Source organism: Chelonia mydas, chromosome 23 (genome assembly GCF_015237465.2).
Source record: "Chelonia mydas isolate rCheMyd1 chromosome 23, rCheMyd1.pri.v2, whole genome shotgun sequence".
Taxonomy (NCBI): domain Eukaryota; kingdom Metazoa; phylum Chordata; order Testudines; family Cheloniidae; genus Chelonia; species Chelonia mydas.
In genome coordinates, this window is record NC_051263.2 from 4,887,819 (window position 1) to 4,905,245 (window position 17,427).

At 50.7% G+C, this 17,427-nt stretch overlaps 1 protein-coding gene across 2 annotated transcripts in view; it reads left to right on the forward strand.

Annotated features, from left to right (window-relative positions):
- Nucleotides 1-9,570: 9,570 nt before the first annotated feature.
- The window catches only part of SLC1A5 (solute carrier family 1 member 5), a 34,267-nt gene continuing 26,410 nt past the window's right edge, over nt 9,571-17,427 (forward strand). Inside the window, exons 1-2 of one of the 2 annotated variants that reach the window (XM_043534805.1) lie at nt 9,571-9,750; nt 9,781-10,240. In XM_043534805.1, coding sequence (XP_043390740.1) covers nt 9,684-9,750; nt 9,781-10,240 — 527 coding nt within the window. In that variant the 5' untranslated portion in view covers nt 9,571-9,683. Of the gene's footprint in view, nt 10,241-17,427 lie in introns of both variants that reach the window. The other variant, XM_037884632.2, reaches the window with a different exon arrangement.

A 17,427-nucleotide genomic window follows, 5' to 3' on the forward strand; every position in this document is an offset into this window, starting at 1 on the left:
CCTTCATGTTAGTCCCCCAGGGGATCCTGGCCATCTGTTCCCTGAGGGAGTCGAAGTCTGCTTTCCTGAAGTCCAGGGTCCGTATCCTGCTGCTTACCTTTCTTCCCTGCGTCAGGATCCTGAACTCAACCAATTCATGGTCACTGCCTCCCAGATTCCCATCCACTTTTGCTTCCCCCACTAATTCTACCCGGTTTGTGAGCAGCAGGTCAAGAAAAGCGCCCCCCCTAGTTGGCTCCCCTAGCACTTGCACCAGGAAATTGTCCCCTACGCTTTCCAAAAACTTCCTGGATTGTCTATGCACCGCTGTATTGCTCTCCCAGCAGATATCAGGGAAATTAAAGTCACCCATGAGAATCAGGGCATGCGATCTAGTAGCTTCCGTGAGTTGCCGGAAGAAAGCCTCATCCACCTCATCCCCCTGGTCCGGTGGTCTATAGCAGACTCCCACCACTACATCACTCTTGTTGCACACACTTCTAACCTTAATCCAGAGACACTCAGGTTTTTCCACAGTTTCGTACCAGAGCTCTGAGCAGTCATACTGCTCCCTTACATACAGTGCTACTCCCCCACCTTTTCTGCCCTGCCTGTCCTTCCTGAACAGTTTATAACCATCCATGACTGTACTCCAGTCATGTGAGTTATCCCACCAAGTCTCTGTTATTCCAATCACGTCATAGTTCCTTGACATCACCAGGACCTCCAGTTCTCCCTGCTTGTTTCCAAGGCTTTGTGCATTTGTATATAAGCACTTGAGATAACCTGTTGATCGCCCCTCATTCCCAGTATGAGGCAGGAGCCCTCCCCTCACAGACATTCCTGCCTGTGCTTCCTCCCGGTATCCCGCTTTCCCACTTACCTCAGGGCTTTGGTCTCCTTCCCCCGGTGAACCTAGTTTAAAGCCCTCCTCACTAGGTTAGCCAGCCTGCTGGCAAAGATGCTCTTCCCTCTCTTCGTAAGATGGAGCCCGTCTCTGCCCAGCACTCCTCCTTCATGGAACACCATCCCATGGTCAAAGAATCCAAAGCCTTCTCTCCGACACCACCTGCGTAGCCATTCGTTGACTTCCACGATTCGACGGTCCCTACCCAGGCCTTTTCCTTCCACGGGGAGGATGGACGAGAACACCACTTGCGCCTCCAACTCCTTTATCCTTCTTCCCAGAGCCACGTAGTCCGCAGTGATCCGCTCAAGGTCATACTTGGCAGTATCATTGGTGCCCACGTGGAGAAGCAGGAAGGGGTAGCGATCCGAGGGCTTGATGAGTCTCGGCAGTCTCTCCGTCACATCGCGAATCTTAGCCCCTGGCAAGCAGCAGACTTCTCGGTTTTCCCGGTCAGGGCGGCAGATAGATGACTCAGTCCCCCGGAGGAGAGAGTCCCCGACCACCACCACCCGCCTTCTCCTCTTGGGAGTGGTGGTCGTGGAACCCCCAACCTCAGGACATCGCATCTCATGCCTTCCAACCAGCGGAGTCTCCTTCTGCTTTCTCCCCCCAGACATATCATCTGGTCCACTCTCCGCAATGGTACCTGTGGAGAGAACATGAAAGCGGTTAGTTACCTGTGTCTGTGTTACTGGAACCCGGACATTCCGCTTACCTCTTCTGGAGGTCACATGTTGCCAAGCTTCTTCACTGGCCTCTTGGCTCCTCTGTGCAACCTGCTCTATATCTTTAGAGCTTTGTGCCCCTAGAAGCCTATCCTGAGTTTTGTCCAGAAAATCCTCAGTCTCTCGTATACAACGCAGGGTCGTTATCTGTTGCTCCAGACCTTCAATCTTCTCTTCCAATATGGAGAATAAGCTGTAGTCATGCATAGGGGCATATGGGAGCTTGGGCAAGGCTAAGAAGAGGTTTTTATCTTCTGCTACAATTGTCTCTTTGGTGGTAAAGACTTAGTCAAGGCTCTGAGACGCAACTGATTCTTCTTTAAAGAGCTAAATTAAGAGAGTTTGGAGGCACCAGACAACCCAGAGCAGAGATGGCTTTGAGGTGAGGGATGGTGAAGAACTGAAATGACTTGCAGAGTGCCGCAGCTTACCTTAGGGAAAGAGACTCAGATGCAGGCCTCTCTACCCAGCAATCAAAGCTGAAATAATTTCGGATAGGTCGGGTGATAGAGCAGCACTGACCTGCCAGAATCCTTGCAATACACCAACCCAGAACAGCAAACTGCGAGTGGGAGGAGGGAAGATGCTAGAACCCATTAGCAGCTCATAACTGCATGAGGAGGACAGAGGTTGAGATTATTGTTAAAACACGCTGGGCAGTTGGGAGTCTTACCTCAGAGAATTTGTTAATTTATTAATTGCTGCCTTTCCCAAGTTTATTATTGTATCCCTTCCTCACTCCCATACAGTTCCTTGTTTTAAACCCCTGGACACAATGCTTGTAAGTGGAGAAGTCGTTGCCTACCCAGACACCCTGGGTGGTATATATGTTTCCCAGGGCAGGGGGTTAGGGTGAGGGGTGCAGGAGGGGTTCGGGGTATAGACTGGCGCCACTTACCTCGAGTGGCTCCGGGGTGGCAGCGGCTCACAGCGGGGCTAAGGCTTCCTGTGTGCCCTGACCCCGCACTGCTCCCGGAAGTGGCCAGCATGTCCAGCAGTGGCTCCTGGGGATGTGGTGGGGCAGGTGGCTCCGCTGCACGCTGCCCTCGCCTGTGGGTACCACCCCCGAAGCTCCCATTGGCCGCAGTTCCCTGTTCCCGGCCAATGGGAGCTGGGGGTGGTGGTGCCTGCAGGCGAGGGCAGCGCACAGAGCCCTCTGCCTCCACCCCACCCCCAGGTGCCACAGGGATGTGGTGCTGGCAGCTTCCGGGAGCGGCGAAGAGCTAGTGCAGGCAGGGAGCCTGCCTTAGCCCTGCTGCACCTAGGGTGACCAGACGTCCCGATAAAATCGGGACTGTCCCGATTTTTAGGTCTTTGTCCCGTGTCCCGACCAATGCACGTTTGGGACGCCATTTGTCCTGATATTGCGGCTTTGGCTGCTCTGGCGTTTTGGTTTTTTTTTTTGCTTCGACAACTCTGGCTGCTTTTTTTTTTTTTTTTGTGCTTCCCCCATGTGTCCCGATATTTTCTCCATTTAATCTGGTCACCCTAGCTGCGCCACAAGGCTGGCAATCCTGTGGGCCGGACTGAAAGCCTTGACAGGCCGGATCCAGCCCGCTTGCTGTAGTTTGCCCTCTTGTGGACTAGACTCTGGAGTTGGACTAGGATGCACAGGCTGTTCCATGGCCCTACCAACTCATCGCAGTTCTTGTGAAAACTCAAATAACCTCTGGCAAGGTGAACTTTCTAGTACTGATGGTCAAATATAATGGGAATGTGTGTCGGTTCCACAATTAATGAAACGGTGTCTGGAGGTGGCAGCTCTGAATTTCCAGTTTGGGCTTGGATAGAAGGCAGCAAGACAATACATGCCTGCATTTCCAGGTGTGTGTGGAAAGGATAGGGCAATTTGTGCATGAAGATTAAGAGAGTCGAGGGAAAGGGACAGTGTGTGAAAAATGTACTGCTCTGCCCTAGCCCAACCACAACATTCCAAGTTAGTCAGTACAGGCAATTTTGGAAATATAGGAGCTTTAAGTATAGCTGTTGAAATAATGTAAATAAAAACATGCATGTGTGAGGATGGGGAGACGCTGCCTATGCCCTAATGGGGACAACAGCAAAGCCCTAGTAAGAAGCAATAGGGAGGGATTTGCCTTTTTAGCTCACTCAGAATGAAATGAGGGAAAGGGAGGAAGAGGGTGTGGCAGACATGGAGCTGCCACGTAATCTATATAATACAATTCCAGGATTGTCACTCTGAAGCCTAGCGTGTCTGCTGAGTCAGTGTGACGCGGTGGAAACAGCTTCAAGCATGAGTGAGAGCTCTTTTTGTTTAGAAGCACCAGGTTCAATCGTCCCGGGGATTCATGGTCTGTTGCCATCCAATTTTTAAGTTCTTGACCATTTTGACTTTAAAAATTGCACCCGGGCAACAGCAAAGCATATGCCACCCCAAGAGTCCCAGACCATTGTCATAGCAGAGGTAACTCAACCAATCACTACCCTTATTCTACAGATAATTTGCATGCAACAATTTCATTGGTTGTACAAGGGAGACTGCACTGCTGGGGGATTACTTGGCTCAACTGCGCTGTTCTTCTGAACCACGCACACAACTCAACCAGCACACTGTGTGACAGCCTGAGGCTTCAGCTTTATTCATGCTGTATGTGATCTTGTCATTGAGAAAGCCTGTATAAGTATATTGGGTTAATGGGATAAGGTTTTTAGTTTTCAGTTTTTATTTTGTTTAAAGTTTCCTGGGAATTTCTTATTGTTTATTCCAAAATTTAAAAAAGGATGAAAATCAGTAAAATCCAAAAATGAAGGGCAAGGGAGAGGGAAGGAGGGGTGCCCAGTACCCATGATGTAGCAAAGGAAGCAGATGGGGTCATGCTGGAGGGCCTGGGTCAGGAAGGGGAAACAAACCAGGCCATGCTGAAGGGCCCAGTTATGAGGACCAGTACTCACGGGGTGTAGCCCACCTTTTCCTGTGCGCCTACCTTTGCAACAGTCCAGGGGTCTTGGCTGCCAGGACCCGGGTCCCTGTTTGTTTCGCTCTCCCACTCCACTGCATCATCAAGGATCTACAACCCAACCTGATGGACGATCCATCACTCTCAGAGACCTTGGGAGACAGGCCAGTCCTCACTTACAGACAGCCCCCAAACCTGAAGCAAATACTCACCAGCAACTACACACACCACACAACAAAAACACTAACCCAGGAACCAATCCCTGCAATGGACCCCATTGCCAACTCTGTCCGCATATCTATTCAAGGGACACCATCAGAGGACCTAACCACAACAGCCACATCATCAGGGGCTCGTTCACCTGCACATCTACCAAGGTGATATATGCCATCATGTGCCAGCAATGCCCCTCTGCCATGTACATTGGCCAAACCGGACAGTCTCTACGCAAAAGAATAAATGGACACAAATCAGATATCAAGAATTATAACATTCAAAAACCAGTAGGAGAACACTTCAATCTCCCTGGACACGCAATAACAGACTTAAAAGTGGTAATTCTTCAACAAAAAAACTTCAAAAACAGATTCTAACGAGAAACGGCAGAACTGGAATTAATTTGCAAACTGGACACCATCAAATTAGGCCTGAATAAAGACTGGGAGTGGATGTATCACTACAAAAACTAATTTCCCTCTGCTGATACACCTTCTTGTCAACTGTTTGAAATGGGCCACCTTGATTACATTGGCCTCATTAGCACTACAGAAGTGATATTTCCTCCCTTGGTATTCACCCCTTCTTGTCAACGGTTGAGAATAGCCCACTTGCACCTTAATTGAATTGTCTCATTAGCACTGACCCCTCACTTGGTAAGGCAACTCCCATCTTTTCATGTGCTGTGTATTTATACTTGCCTCTGTATTTTCCACTCTGCATCTGATGAAGTGGGTTTTAGCCCACGAAAGCTTATGCCCAAATAAATTTGTTAGTCTCTTTGGTTTTTTTGCTGATACAGACTAACACGGCTACCACTCTGAAAGCTGCCACTACAGGGTGTGACCCATGGTGCCTGGGGCAGCTCTCGCTGGAAATGCCAAGGTTAGGGCAGGATACAAAAGGGAGAGCAGATACCCACCAGACCTGGGAATAACACTGAAGTTATTCTCCTCAACTAGTCACAAACTATGCTTCTGATTCCCCACAATGGTTATCAAGAAACAAAAAAAGAACTCACACAGCCCCCTTTATTGCATTCCAGTTCTCTGGCTCCCAATCAGCACCTTGGTCCAGTACAGTGAGAAGTTATTTGAAAAACTCTGCTCACATATACAAAATGTTCTTCTGATCCCAAAGGGTCAGCCACGTTACCAGGTCAGTATAGGTTTGGATCTTACCCAAAATACCACACTCCCGGCCAACCCTTTAGTGTCTAAAACTAAAGGTTTATTATAAGGAAAAAAGAAAGAACAAGAAGAGAGATGTTAAATGGTAGAACAAAGACTTCAAAGTCCATATATCATATTCCTAGCAGTATTGTTGAGTTTGCTGGCTTGAAAGTCCCCCTGGAACACATCCACAGTTTGGATGGGTCATTCAGTCCTTGTTCAGAGCTTCAGTTTGTAGCAAAGTTCCTCCAGAGGTAAGAAGCAGGATTGAAGAAAAAATGGAGAAGATGCAGCTGCCTTTTATAGTGGCAGGTTTCAGTGCTATAAAAAACCACCCCCATGAAGGGAATAGCTACCAGTGCTGGGAGCCACGCTGGTGCACTGTCTACACTGGCACTTTACAGTGCTGAAACTTGCAGCGCTCAGGGGGGTGTTTTTTCACACCCTGAGCGAGAAAGTTGCAGCACTGTAAAGTGCCAGCATAGACAAGCCCATAAAGTGTATCTGCCTTCTTTCAATGAGTCAGTAGTATAGCTGATGGTCCTTAATGGGCCATCAAGCAGGCAAGGCAGAGCTGTCTGGGAGTGTCACCAGAAGCATAGCCTAAATTTGAAATACAGACATACATACATATCTATAACCCAAAATACAAAGGTGATACAAATACATAGATGAGATTATCATATCTGACAAATTATAACATTTTTGCAGATATTTTACATGGCATATCTAGCATAACTCATTGCAATTTTACAATATTAATATTCATAATATCCTCAAGTGTCCCCCAGAATCCATACAGCATCACACAGGGGAAGTGGACAGTGCCGTGCTGGAGGGCCGGGGTCAGGAGGGGCAGTAAACCTCCTCTGTGCAAGTATGCTGTGCCGTCCAGTGGGGACTGTGAGCAGGGAGCTGGGTCTGGGGAGTTCCAGGACTAGAAAAAATCAGGTTAGACTTGGTAAAATCCAAATACAGTACTGGATTTTCCTGACCCCAGGAATTTTTCAGAGAAATATGGTTAAAACTGAAAATGAAGGACAAGGTACAGAAAAGGGCAACAAAAATTATTAGGGGTGTGGAATGGCTTCCATAGGAGGAGATATTAATAAGACCGGGACTTTTCAGCTTGGAAAAGAGATGACTAAGGGGCAGGGGTGAAAGTAACTTAAAGGACGCCGAAAGTCCTGAGCAGGGGGCGGGGCCTCAACCGGAAGGGGTGGGTCCTCAACCGGAAGACACGGCACCTTTAAATCCCCGGGCACTTCAAATCGCTGCAGGAGCCTGGGGCTCCCGTCCACCGCTACTACTCCAGGGCTCTGGCAGGGGGGCTCCGGCGGTGATTTAAAGGGCCCGGGGCTCCGCTGCGGTAGCAGTGGACAGAGCCCCGGGCCCTTTAAATCGCTGCCAGAGCCCCAGGGCTCCCAGCCACCGCCGCTACCCCAGTTAGCAGTTAGCCCAGGAACTCTGACAGAGGGGAAGACGTAGAATTTGCTGAAGTTGTGAATAATCGGCCAGATCCTCAGCTGTTGTATATTGGTGTTGCTCTATTGACTTCAGTGGAACTATGCCAATTTACATCAGCTGAGGGTCTGGCCCGAAAAGTCTAGTTGATGCAGGGAATAGGAAGAGGAGTGATGGGTCTTACCCGGAAAAAGAATGTCTCAAAATATTGCTCACACATTTCCCATTCTCCTTCACTTCTGCCTCTTACTGTCAATTCTCCTACCTGAGGCCGGGTGGCAGGTCTGGGTTGGGTCCATCAAGGCGCTCATTGTTCATAGCCATGAGGTATCCTCTCCATCCTCTTCTCTCTTCTCTTCTTTTTTTTCCATTCCTTCTCCTCATCTTCATGTTTATAGCTGTTCCTTCTCTCCCAGCACACTGTCTGTCCGTCCTCTCCCTCCACAGTGCCCTCTTCCTATCCCTCCCTCACTGAGTAACCAGGGCGTTAGGCTTGGAGCCTAGGGTTGCCACCTGCTCAGGTTTTCCCAGGATTGTCCCTTTGTTGAGGTAACTGTCCTGAGGAATCTGTAATGTCGCACAGCACACACTGCCACCAGTCCAGTTTTAAGGGCTTAGGATTATCCTGGATGCCCTCAGAGGTGGCAACCATATGTCCTTCTCAGAGATACTGCTAGTCATGCACCACGCCTGGTGCTGAGGGTGATGCTCCGGAGCAGCAGGAGATACTGAGAGTTAATCTGAATGCCCCCCGGCCCGAGGGCTGGGAAGTGGGGAGCGGGATATGGGAGTTGGAAAGTGGCGTTTGGGGGTCACAACTGAGTAGGAGCTGGAGGCTGAGAGAATGCATCTGGGAGGAACTGCTGGGTGGCAGAGAGGTGGCAGTTTGGTGGGTGGGAGAAGGAAGATGGCAGCTGGGAGTAACTGTTGTGTGGTTGGTGGGAGTAACTGTTGGGTGGCTAGTGGGAGTAACTTGGGTGGCTGAGAGACAGGCGCTGACAGTTGGGAGGCACCATCGGGGGAGGGGGCAGTTGGGAGTAACTGTTGGGTGGCTGGATGGTGGCAGTTGGGAGGCACTGTTGGGTGGGAGACGGCAGTTGGGAGTAATCGCTGGGTGACTGGGTGTTGGCAGGTGTGTGGCTGAGAGACAGGCGGTGACAGTTGGGAGGCACTGTTGGGTGGGAGAAGGCAGTTGGGAGTAACTGTTGGGTGGCTAGGTGGGGGCAGGTGTGTGGCTGAGAGACAGGCGGTGACAGTTGGGAGGCACTGTTGGGTGGGAGAAGGCAGTTGGGAGTAACTGTTGGGTGGCTAGGTGGGGGCAGGTGTGTGGCTGAGAGACAGGCGGTGACAGTTGGGAGGCACTGTTGGGTGGGAGAAGGCAGTTGGGAGTAACTGTTGGGTGGCTAGGTGGGGGCAGGTGTGTGGCTGAGAGACAGGCGGTGACAGTTGGGAGGTACTGTTGGGTGGGAGAAGGCAGTTGGGAGTAACTGTTGGGTGGCTAGGTGGGGGCAGGTGTGTGGCTGAGAGACAGGCGGTGACAGTTGGGAGGCACCGTCCAGCCGCTGGCTAACAGGCAGGGCAGCAGATTCAGTTCGGGGCTGGCTATGTGCTCGGAGGTGCCTCTGAGGGGACTGGAGGAGGAGGGATCTGGTGGGCGGGTGCGGTGATGGGGCTGGAGGCGCAGGGGCTAAGCGCACAGAGGCAGTGTCGCTGCCACCAGCAAGGGGTCCCCGTCACATGGCGGATGAGGGGCTTTGGGTGGCAAGCGTGGTCCGATGTGAGAATTCGGGGTAGGTGAATCATGGTGAGGGACCCGCCCGCGCATGGGAAATCATGGTGACATAGGCTTGGGGGTGGCTGTGCGTGTGGGGGCACAACTTTCCTACTGAGGTAATACACGTGGGAGGCACAACAACGACCTTCCCCCCCCCACCCCACACACACAGCCGGTATTTGCGCGGGAAACTTCTTCCCGCCCATTCTCCCCTTTCTCCTTGCCCCGCCCTCCCTCACTTCGAACTGAGCCCCGCCCATGTTGCCCAGTCCCTGTCCACACCAACCTCTGGCCCCGCCCCGCCTCTCATTCGCCCGCCCTCGTCTCCTGACCCTCAGACCGCCTCCGCCAATCGCCGCCCGGGCCCCGCCCCCTCACCGCCCCCTCACCGCCCAGCAAAAGCGCTGCCTCCATGCCTCTCTCCTCTCGCACGCCGGCAGCTCGCGCCCCAGGCCGAGGCGCTCGCGCCGTCCCTAGGCTCCTCCACGCGCCCGTCCGTCGGGACCCGACGCTCCGTAGGGGGCCATGGCCGCGTGCAGGGACCGCGTCCGCCTCCAGGGCGCCGGGGAGAAGGGCGCCTCCAACGGGGAGATCGGCCCGCAGGACGCCGGCCACGGGGCTCTCGGCCCCGCGCCGGGCTCCCCGTCCAAGGCCGCCCGCGTGCGGGGCTGCCTGCGCGCCAACCTGCTGGTGCTGCTGACCGTGGCCGGGGTGCTGGCCGGGGTGGCGGTGGGGCTCGGCGTGCGGCAGGTGCCGGGCGGGCTGAGCCGCGCCGGGATCCTCGCCTTCTCCTTCCCCGGCGAGCTGCTGCTGCGCCTGCTGAAGATGATCATCCTGCCGCTGGTGGTCTGCAGCCTGGTCTCCGGCGCCGCCAGCCTGGACCCCGCCGCCCTGGGCCGCCTGGGCGGCTGGGCCATGCTCTTCTTCCTGCTCACCACGCTGCTGGCCTCGGCCGTCGGGGTCAGCCTGGCCTTCATCATCCGGCCCGGCCAGGGGGCCGCGCCGCCCAGCCTAAGGGGCGAGGGGGACGGAGCCGTGCCGGAGGCCAAGGAGGTGGCGGACTCCTTCCTGGATCTCATCAGGTGAGGCGCTGGGGAGGGGGCAGAAGCCGGGAGGGGGGAGCCACGTGTCCCCTGGGGCAGATGCATGGCGGGGGTAGCAGTTTCCCCATCCTCTGGAGCGTGTGGGGGGGGCACGGCGCTGGTGTCTGGGGGGGCCTGGGGAGCGTGCTGAGGCCCGCGTCTGAGGCAGGACTTGATCCGGCAGTGAAGGGGAAACGGACACGTGTCGTTCCCGTCCCTCACCCGGATCTAGGGGAGACCCAAGTTCCGGCTGGCCTTGCTGATTCCATCCCGGCTCCAGCTCCGTACCTGGGAGGCTGCAGGTCCTCTCCTTCGCCTGAGCCGCCCTTCAGGTGGACATGGGCGGGGGGGGGGCTTCCTCCCCTCCTAGCGCCGTGATGGTGCCTGCTCCAAGGCCTGGATAGGACAGCTGGGGGCTCTGGTTGCAGGTGGTGGAGAGGGGAATCGTGCTCATCCCCTTTTATCCTATTCTGGTTGATGGTTGGTTTGGGGAGTTAAAAAGTGATCCTGTAGTGACCCCTCTGTACTGGCTGTGTTGTCTCCATTTGGTGTAATATCTGGTCTCCCTGGCATCACTGCTGTGGCTGGGTCCATCCACTTAGCTTCTTACTCTTTTCTGAAGAGGTTCCTGAGTTGTATGCAGTGTCGTCCCGTCCTCTTCCCTTCCCGCACATTAAAGCCCCATGTTAGGTGCTGCCCTAGATATACATGGTAGAATCTGCTCTAAGGCAACTGTCTTAAACTGCCCCTCTGAAGTAACCTCAAAGGCTTTCTACTAATCTTGTTCTACCTTCAGACTCTTGTCCACTGGTAACTAAAGCTCTGTGGGTCCCTTGAGTGTCTGGTTGGTTGAGAGTTTGTAACATGCTGGGATGAAAGATAAGCAAGAAATGTTGGATGAGAATGTGACTTGCCACCTGCACAGCACTCCCCACATCCAGAGATCCCAAGAATGACTTTAGTCTCCCAGCCTCCTTTCCCAGTACGGTTGGGGAAAGCAGGATACAGTGTAGGTATCTTGGGCAAGTCACCAAGTGAGTTTATGGCAGAGCTGGGCATGGAACTTGGATCCACTGACTTATAGTCCTGTGTCCTGCTCCCAACTCCATTCTCCTTCGCCCGCCCCCCCTTGCTGAAGGCATGTTAAATGCTTGCTGTGGAAGGTGTCTTTTTGCTAATTGAGTCCAGCAAACAGGATCCTATGGGAAGCTTGTAAAGACCTGATTGGCACTTCATGGCTTGAAGTATGTCCAGAATGGTGGGAGATCCAACAGGAGAACAGAGGAATGTGGTAGTCCAACACTTCTGACTCCACAGGGCCTGCGTATTTAATTTCCTGTGTCAGACATAAACGTTACATGTCCGTTAGACCACCTCTTCCTCATGATGTGTATATGCAGAGGCAGCCTGGCCTCTAGGCTGTTAATTCATTAATGCTTAGTTGGCATGTCAAGCTATACAAGTGTTGCCAAAGTATAAAAGGGAGAGATCCCTCTGGGCAGTGTCAGATGCTGACACTCTACCGAGGTTTTACTTTTTTCAGGCTTTACTATTTACAGTAAATATGGTCCATTTGCCGTAGATATTTCCGATCTGATTGGATACTGCTACATAGCAGCCTGCCACCCTGAGAAAGGGAAGGAGACCGCATCATGTTATGGAACCTGATGGCATCTCTCCGTCTCTCTCCTAGGGTGAAGTGCAGGGTTTTTTTGGTCGTAGCTTTTAACAAAAAGTTTAGTAGGTGGAGTCTATCTTTGATGGAATCTCCCCTTGAATCTGCTCTGTTCCAGGCAACTGCTGAGTCACAGTGAGTAGCAACTGAATTCAGGTGTCTCTCCTTGGTAGATAGGGATTAGAGAAGTGGCATGCAGCCCATAAGGAAGAGAATTGTCACAACACCTGTAACTTGCTGCTGAATGAGTATAGCCTTAGCCTACTCCAAGGCCAGAGCCAGCGCAGGCAAAGCTGACTGAGCTCCTGAACCATCAAACGTTCTTTGTTTCTGAATTATACAAATAACTAGATCCCAGTCTGGGTGGAGCAGGGATGTGAGGTAGGCATTATCCCTGTGTTGTGACTTGCCCACAGTCATGCAGGCTGTGGCAGAGAGGGGATTAGAACTACAAAGACCAGCCTCTTATAGCATCTTTCATACTAGCTTCATGCCCCCTGGAGCTGACTTGTGGGAGGACAGATAACCCCAGATTTCAAACCAATCCGTTCCCAGAGCCTTTGTGTTCATCAATTGTGATCTGGGGTTGAGGACCACGTTGTGCTGGTGACATTGTGAGTCTGCCTGGTGGGAGTTGGGATTGGTTGAGCTGCTAGCCTGGACTGGCATTTGGACACAGAGGGTGAAGGAGTTGGGCTTGTAGCTGATGGAGAGAGCCTGTTGTGGCAACAGGCTGCTCTGTGTCTGTGAGAGCTGATATCTGTCTTGGCCAGCGCAGTATCTCTGATCACTGTACTGCAGAGACACCCAAGTTTCACAATAGCAGCAAGCTCCTGTGCTTCATTTGTGTCTATTTACATGCTTAAATCTGATGCCCTGTTTGTGTCCCTGCTCCTGTTTTGATGGATGAACAGAAATTTCTTGTTGCAGGAGTTTTGTCAGCTAACCCCCAAAATCCCTGCATAGATGACTTATGTGCTAGCCCCACACTTAAGAGGGTAATGCCTATTGGCCGGAGAACTCGTTAGCTGTGTTTTGGACACCTGCTCCGAACTGCCGTCTGTTCTTGAAAAAAGAAAAGGAGTACTTGTGGCACCTTAGACTAACGAATTTATTTGAGCATGAGCTTTCGTGAGCTACAGCTTAGTGAGCTGTAGCTCACGAAAGCTCATGCTCAAATAAATTGGTTAGTCTCTAAGGTGCCACAAGTACCCCTTTTCTTTTTGCGAATACAGACTAACACGGCTGTTACTCTGAAACCTGACGTCTGTTCTTGTTGACTTCTTGGCTGAGGTGCTGCTGTGTCCGGAACAGTCTGAATCTCCTCCATTCATTGGAACAGCCTGTCAGCATTTCCCCTGTTCCTGGTAAAATCTCAACATCTTATGCATGAATCATGTGAAATGAGTCACCAGAACTGACATTTGAATAGTTGTGCAGGAAACAAATTCCAGTCTTTGGGGTTTTTTTATGGGCTTTTTATGTGGCTTGGGGCTAGCAACCTAGCTACTGAACAGCCATCTCTTGCCCAAGGGTTCCAACATAGTGCTCTGCCAGTGGTTAGCTTCCATGTAAGCCAGTGTCTTGTGCTGAAACTCCCTCACTTCAGTGGAATGAAAATGTAGCTTGCATTAGATGCCCTGTTTTTTTAGGGACCAAATTAGGTGGGGGGGGGGTCACTACTGTCCTGTCTTTGTACGGTGACCAGATGTCCAGATCTTATAAGGACAGTCCTGATTTTGAGGGGCTTTTTCTTATATAGGCTCCTATTACCCCTGCCCTGTCCTGATTTTTCACACTTGCTATCTGATCACCGTCTGTCTTTAGGAAGTGGGGGGAGGGGAGTGTGATGTAGGTAGGGTGACCAGAGAGCAAATGTGGAAAAATCGATATGAGGGTGGGAGGTAATAGGAGTCTATATAAGAAGAGACCCAAAATCGGGACTGTCCCTATAAAATTGAGACATCTTGTCACCCTCAATGTAGGTGGAGCCCTGTCTGTCTGATGCAATGTTGACTGCATGTTGAGCCTGCTGCCAGGCAAAGAAGTGCTGCTGGGGTGGGGTGGGACTGAAACCACTGCTCTGGGCAGGCGTTCCAGCCTAGCCATGTGGAGGCTGGGTTGGGGGATGGTAAAGCAGAGCTTTGAACTGTCAAGGGTTAACTGCTAAAATGAAGCTGTCTGCCTCAAGTCTAGAAAAAAGGCTAAAAATAGTTCTTTGGGTGTCTTTACCTCCTAGGAGCACCTGTGTAGCTTTATCTGTACCCCAAGGGCAGCACAAGAAGTCAGTGGTCTTTGGGGAGCCCCACTAGAATAGTAGGGTGGAAAGGTGAGAGGGTTAATTAACCCATACAAAATAGGCAAGACTATGTTGTAAAATAAGAAATAGCAGCCGAAGTGTTCTCTTCCTGGTGGGGTTGTTGCTTTTTTTTTGTGAACTGGTTTGTTTCCTTGCCTTTCGCAAGGGAGAGTTAAGGGCAGCCAATGCTTGCGTTGCTTGGCTTCGTCTGGGTCAGGGAGGCAAATGTCTTACAAAAGAGGAGAAATCTCTAACTGCCTATTGCCAATGAGTATTATTGCCTTTTGTCTGAGTTCAAATAGGCAAAATTATAACCTCTATTGCTATTATGTTGAAAGGTGCTCCTGGGTGCCTGCGGGTGTGGCTGGAATCCAAAGACTATCACAACCCTTGTTAAAGTCTGTGGGTTTGCCAGGTATTCCTGGAGCATGTCTGCATTTGAAAGTTAATTCAGATTCAAGTATGTTGTGAATTCAAAGCTCAATAGCTATCCCTGAATAACTCTGTATAGACAAGTCCTTGAACTACATCTTCACTGTCTCTCCCCCCCCCCCCCCCCCAAAAAAAAAAAAAAAAGGTGGGTAGGTCTTTATTTTGTTTACAGCAGGAAAGCAGTTTGTGTACAGACCTCACCCAGCTACCTCATTGCAATCTCTTCCCTCCGCGTATGGTTGACCTCACTTTACCTTGCAGTAAAATGACAGGGCCTTGTCATCACCAGAATAGATAACGTGGGTGTTTGGCTCATGGTAAAAATGCACTTTTTGTCCATGAAGACTCAGACTCAGAAGCAATTAAGCCCCTCTGTGTAGTAAAAACAGCTGCAGATAATGGGGGACTACCACCAAAGCACTAAGATACGTAGTAGGTCAGAGTAAAGCTGAGTGGACTGAGTTGGCGTTCGATGCAGCGAACTAGGACAAGGAATTGTGAGCATGACCCTCAGAGGAAGCTTCTTGGGCATAGAGCATGCTGGAATGGCAGGCTTAGGATTTTTGGAGCAAAGAAACTGCCTCCTGGGAGACAGGACCCTGTGGATGTCTTTGAATAAACAAGGTAACACCAAGAACACTGACTCCTCTTTCTCCTCCTAATAGAAATGACCTTGCTGGGCCCTGGATATTGGCCAGTTGGTCAGGCCAGAGGGGCAACTCTGATCATTAACTCTAGTTAGCCAGTCTCCTCTAAGACACCCCCATTTGGAGCCTTTCCAGTGAAGTGTTCAGCAGAAAAATGACTAATTGGTGGTGTGGTCTGTCTTAAACTTGCTGATTCCAGATAAAACAACATTGGTTTTAAAAAGCCAAAAGATGATGAACATGCTAAGGAGAATCTAAAGAGCCCAGCTGGGTTTTCTGCTTCAGGCCTTCTCTAGTGGCAAAGTAGAGTACAAACTAGATCTCGGTGCTCGCTCCCCCATCTGCAGGGCCAAGAAAGCAGAGTAACTATTCTGGAATAGCGTCCACACAGAGCTGTTCTAGAATAGCTTATTTGGTGATGTCTAGAATGTGTAGACACACCCTTATTTCAAATGATCTCTCTGCTTTACCCAGTTGCTACTTGTCAGGGACGCTTACCTCCTTGCCAAGGATAGTACCTGTTCTACTTGGGCCAAAGCAGACTACCTTAAACCAAAACCTCTGGGCAAATCAAATGCTGAGATAAAACCACACACAGCCTAGAGAAAGGGATCGTCTCTGATGCTTAATGGGGTTTGTATGCTTTCTCTCCTAAATTTACTGCCAGATTTGGAGGTGAGTAGATGTTGGGCTCCTGGATTTTATTCCCGGCTCTGCTGCTGTCTTGCTCTGTCTCTCAGGTCAAATCTGCATTGATCTATTTTTTTAGGTTGTGTGTAAATGAATACTGCAGCTGGCTGACACTAGGCAGGTCCCAGAGGCTGCTGTGGGATTGTAGCTTAAACTAATATAAACTGCTGTAACTGTCCAAACTCTTCAAGCATGGTTGTAAAGGGGTTTGGAGTGGCTGTCTGTGATTACAATGTGCATTCTGCAGCAGCTGGAATTTACTCTGTAGTTTTCATAAGAGACATATGGCAGATTTGTCTTTTAAAAAAGCCATCATTAAATCTGTTTTCGAAAACAAATACAGACCTACGTGGCAGAACCCAACAGTCCCATTTAGCCACTGTGCTCTGCCACAATGAAGGGCCTGTGCACTCTGCATGAACTGACAATTCCTTACATAGCACTTCTCGTCAGCTCTCAAAGTGCTTCATGGTCTAATGTATTTATCCCCAGAATCTCCCTGTAGGGCAGGGCTATTATCCCCATTATATAGATTGGGGCGGGGCAGGGGGGGGATGAAGCACAGAGAGGCTAAGTGACTTGTCTGAGGTGACACAGGGAGTCAGGCTGGGACTTGGAGTGCCAGCTTTCATGTTGTAACCAATGGACCACTTTTCCTGAAGTGGCTGGCTCGTGTGCCTAGTTGTCCACAGGACCCAGGTCAAAAGGAGTGTTTAAATTGATTAGACCAAGTTAAATAAGTTTAGAAAGGTTATTTTGAGTTCTGTAACTGTCCTGAATCTCTTCTCACTGCTCTTCCCTCCCAGCCAATTTTTGGGCATTACAATCTTTAAAGAGATTTGTCTGATTCGCATACAGCTGGGAATAGCTCACAGGTGCAACAGTGAAACTTCAGAGGAATGAGACATCCAAAAGAGGCAAAACTTGTTCTAACAATAGCGATCTTTGGTGTCTGTAGCAAGAGTAGGATGGTGGAGGGGTGGGATTTGAGCCAGTGTGATTGGTGAAGGGACTGGGTCCCTTTAACTATTGAAGTCTGTGCTGCCACCCAGCTGACACTTAGATGTCAGAGGTTCTGCTCATGCAAGACTGCTGCTCACTTGAGACATCCGTTGGAAGTGGAAAAGATATCTCAGATAAGGCTGCGTCTAAAACTGCAGCGCTAGACTTAAGGCAGATCTTTTGTCGTAATAGGCGCCGTCTCATCCCTTCGCAGCAAGGGGGAATTGAGGACAGCGTCATTGGCTTTACATTGGAATTTCCTGGCAGTTCACTAATCTTCAGTGATCCTGTTTTTTTAACCAGGGCTTTGCTCCATGTGTCTTGGCACTAGGGAGGGTTTAGCATGCTCCAGTGACATTGTAAACATGTTTATCCAGAGGGGTTAGAACAACCAGCAGCAGTCAGGATCTGGAATCTTTGGTTTGAATCTGACATGGGTTGA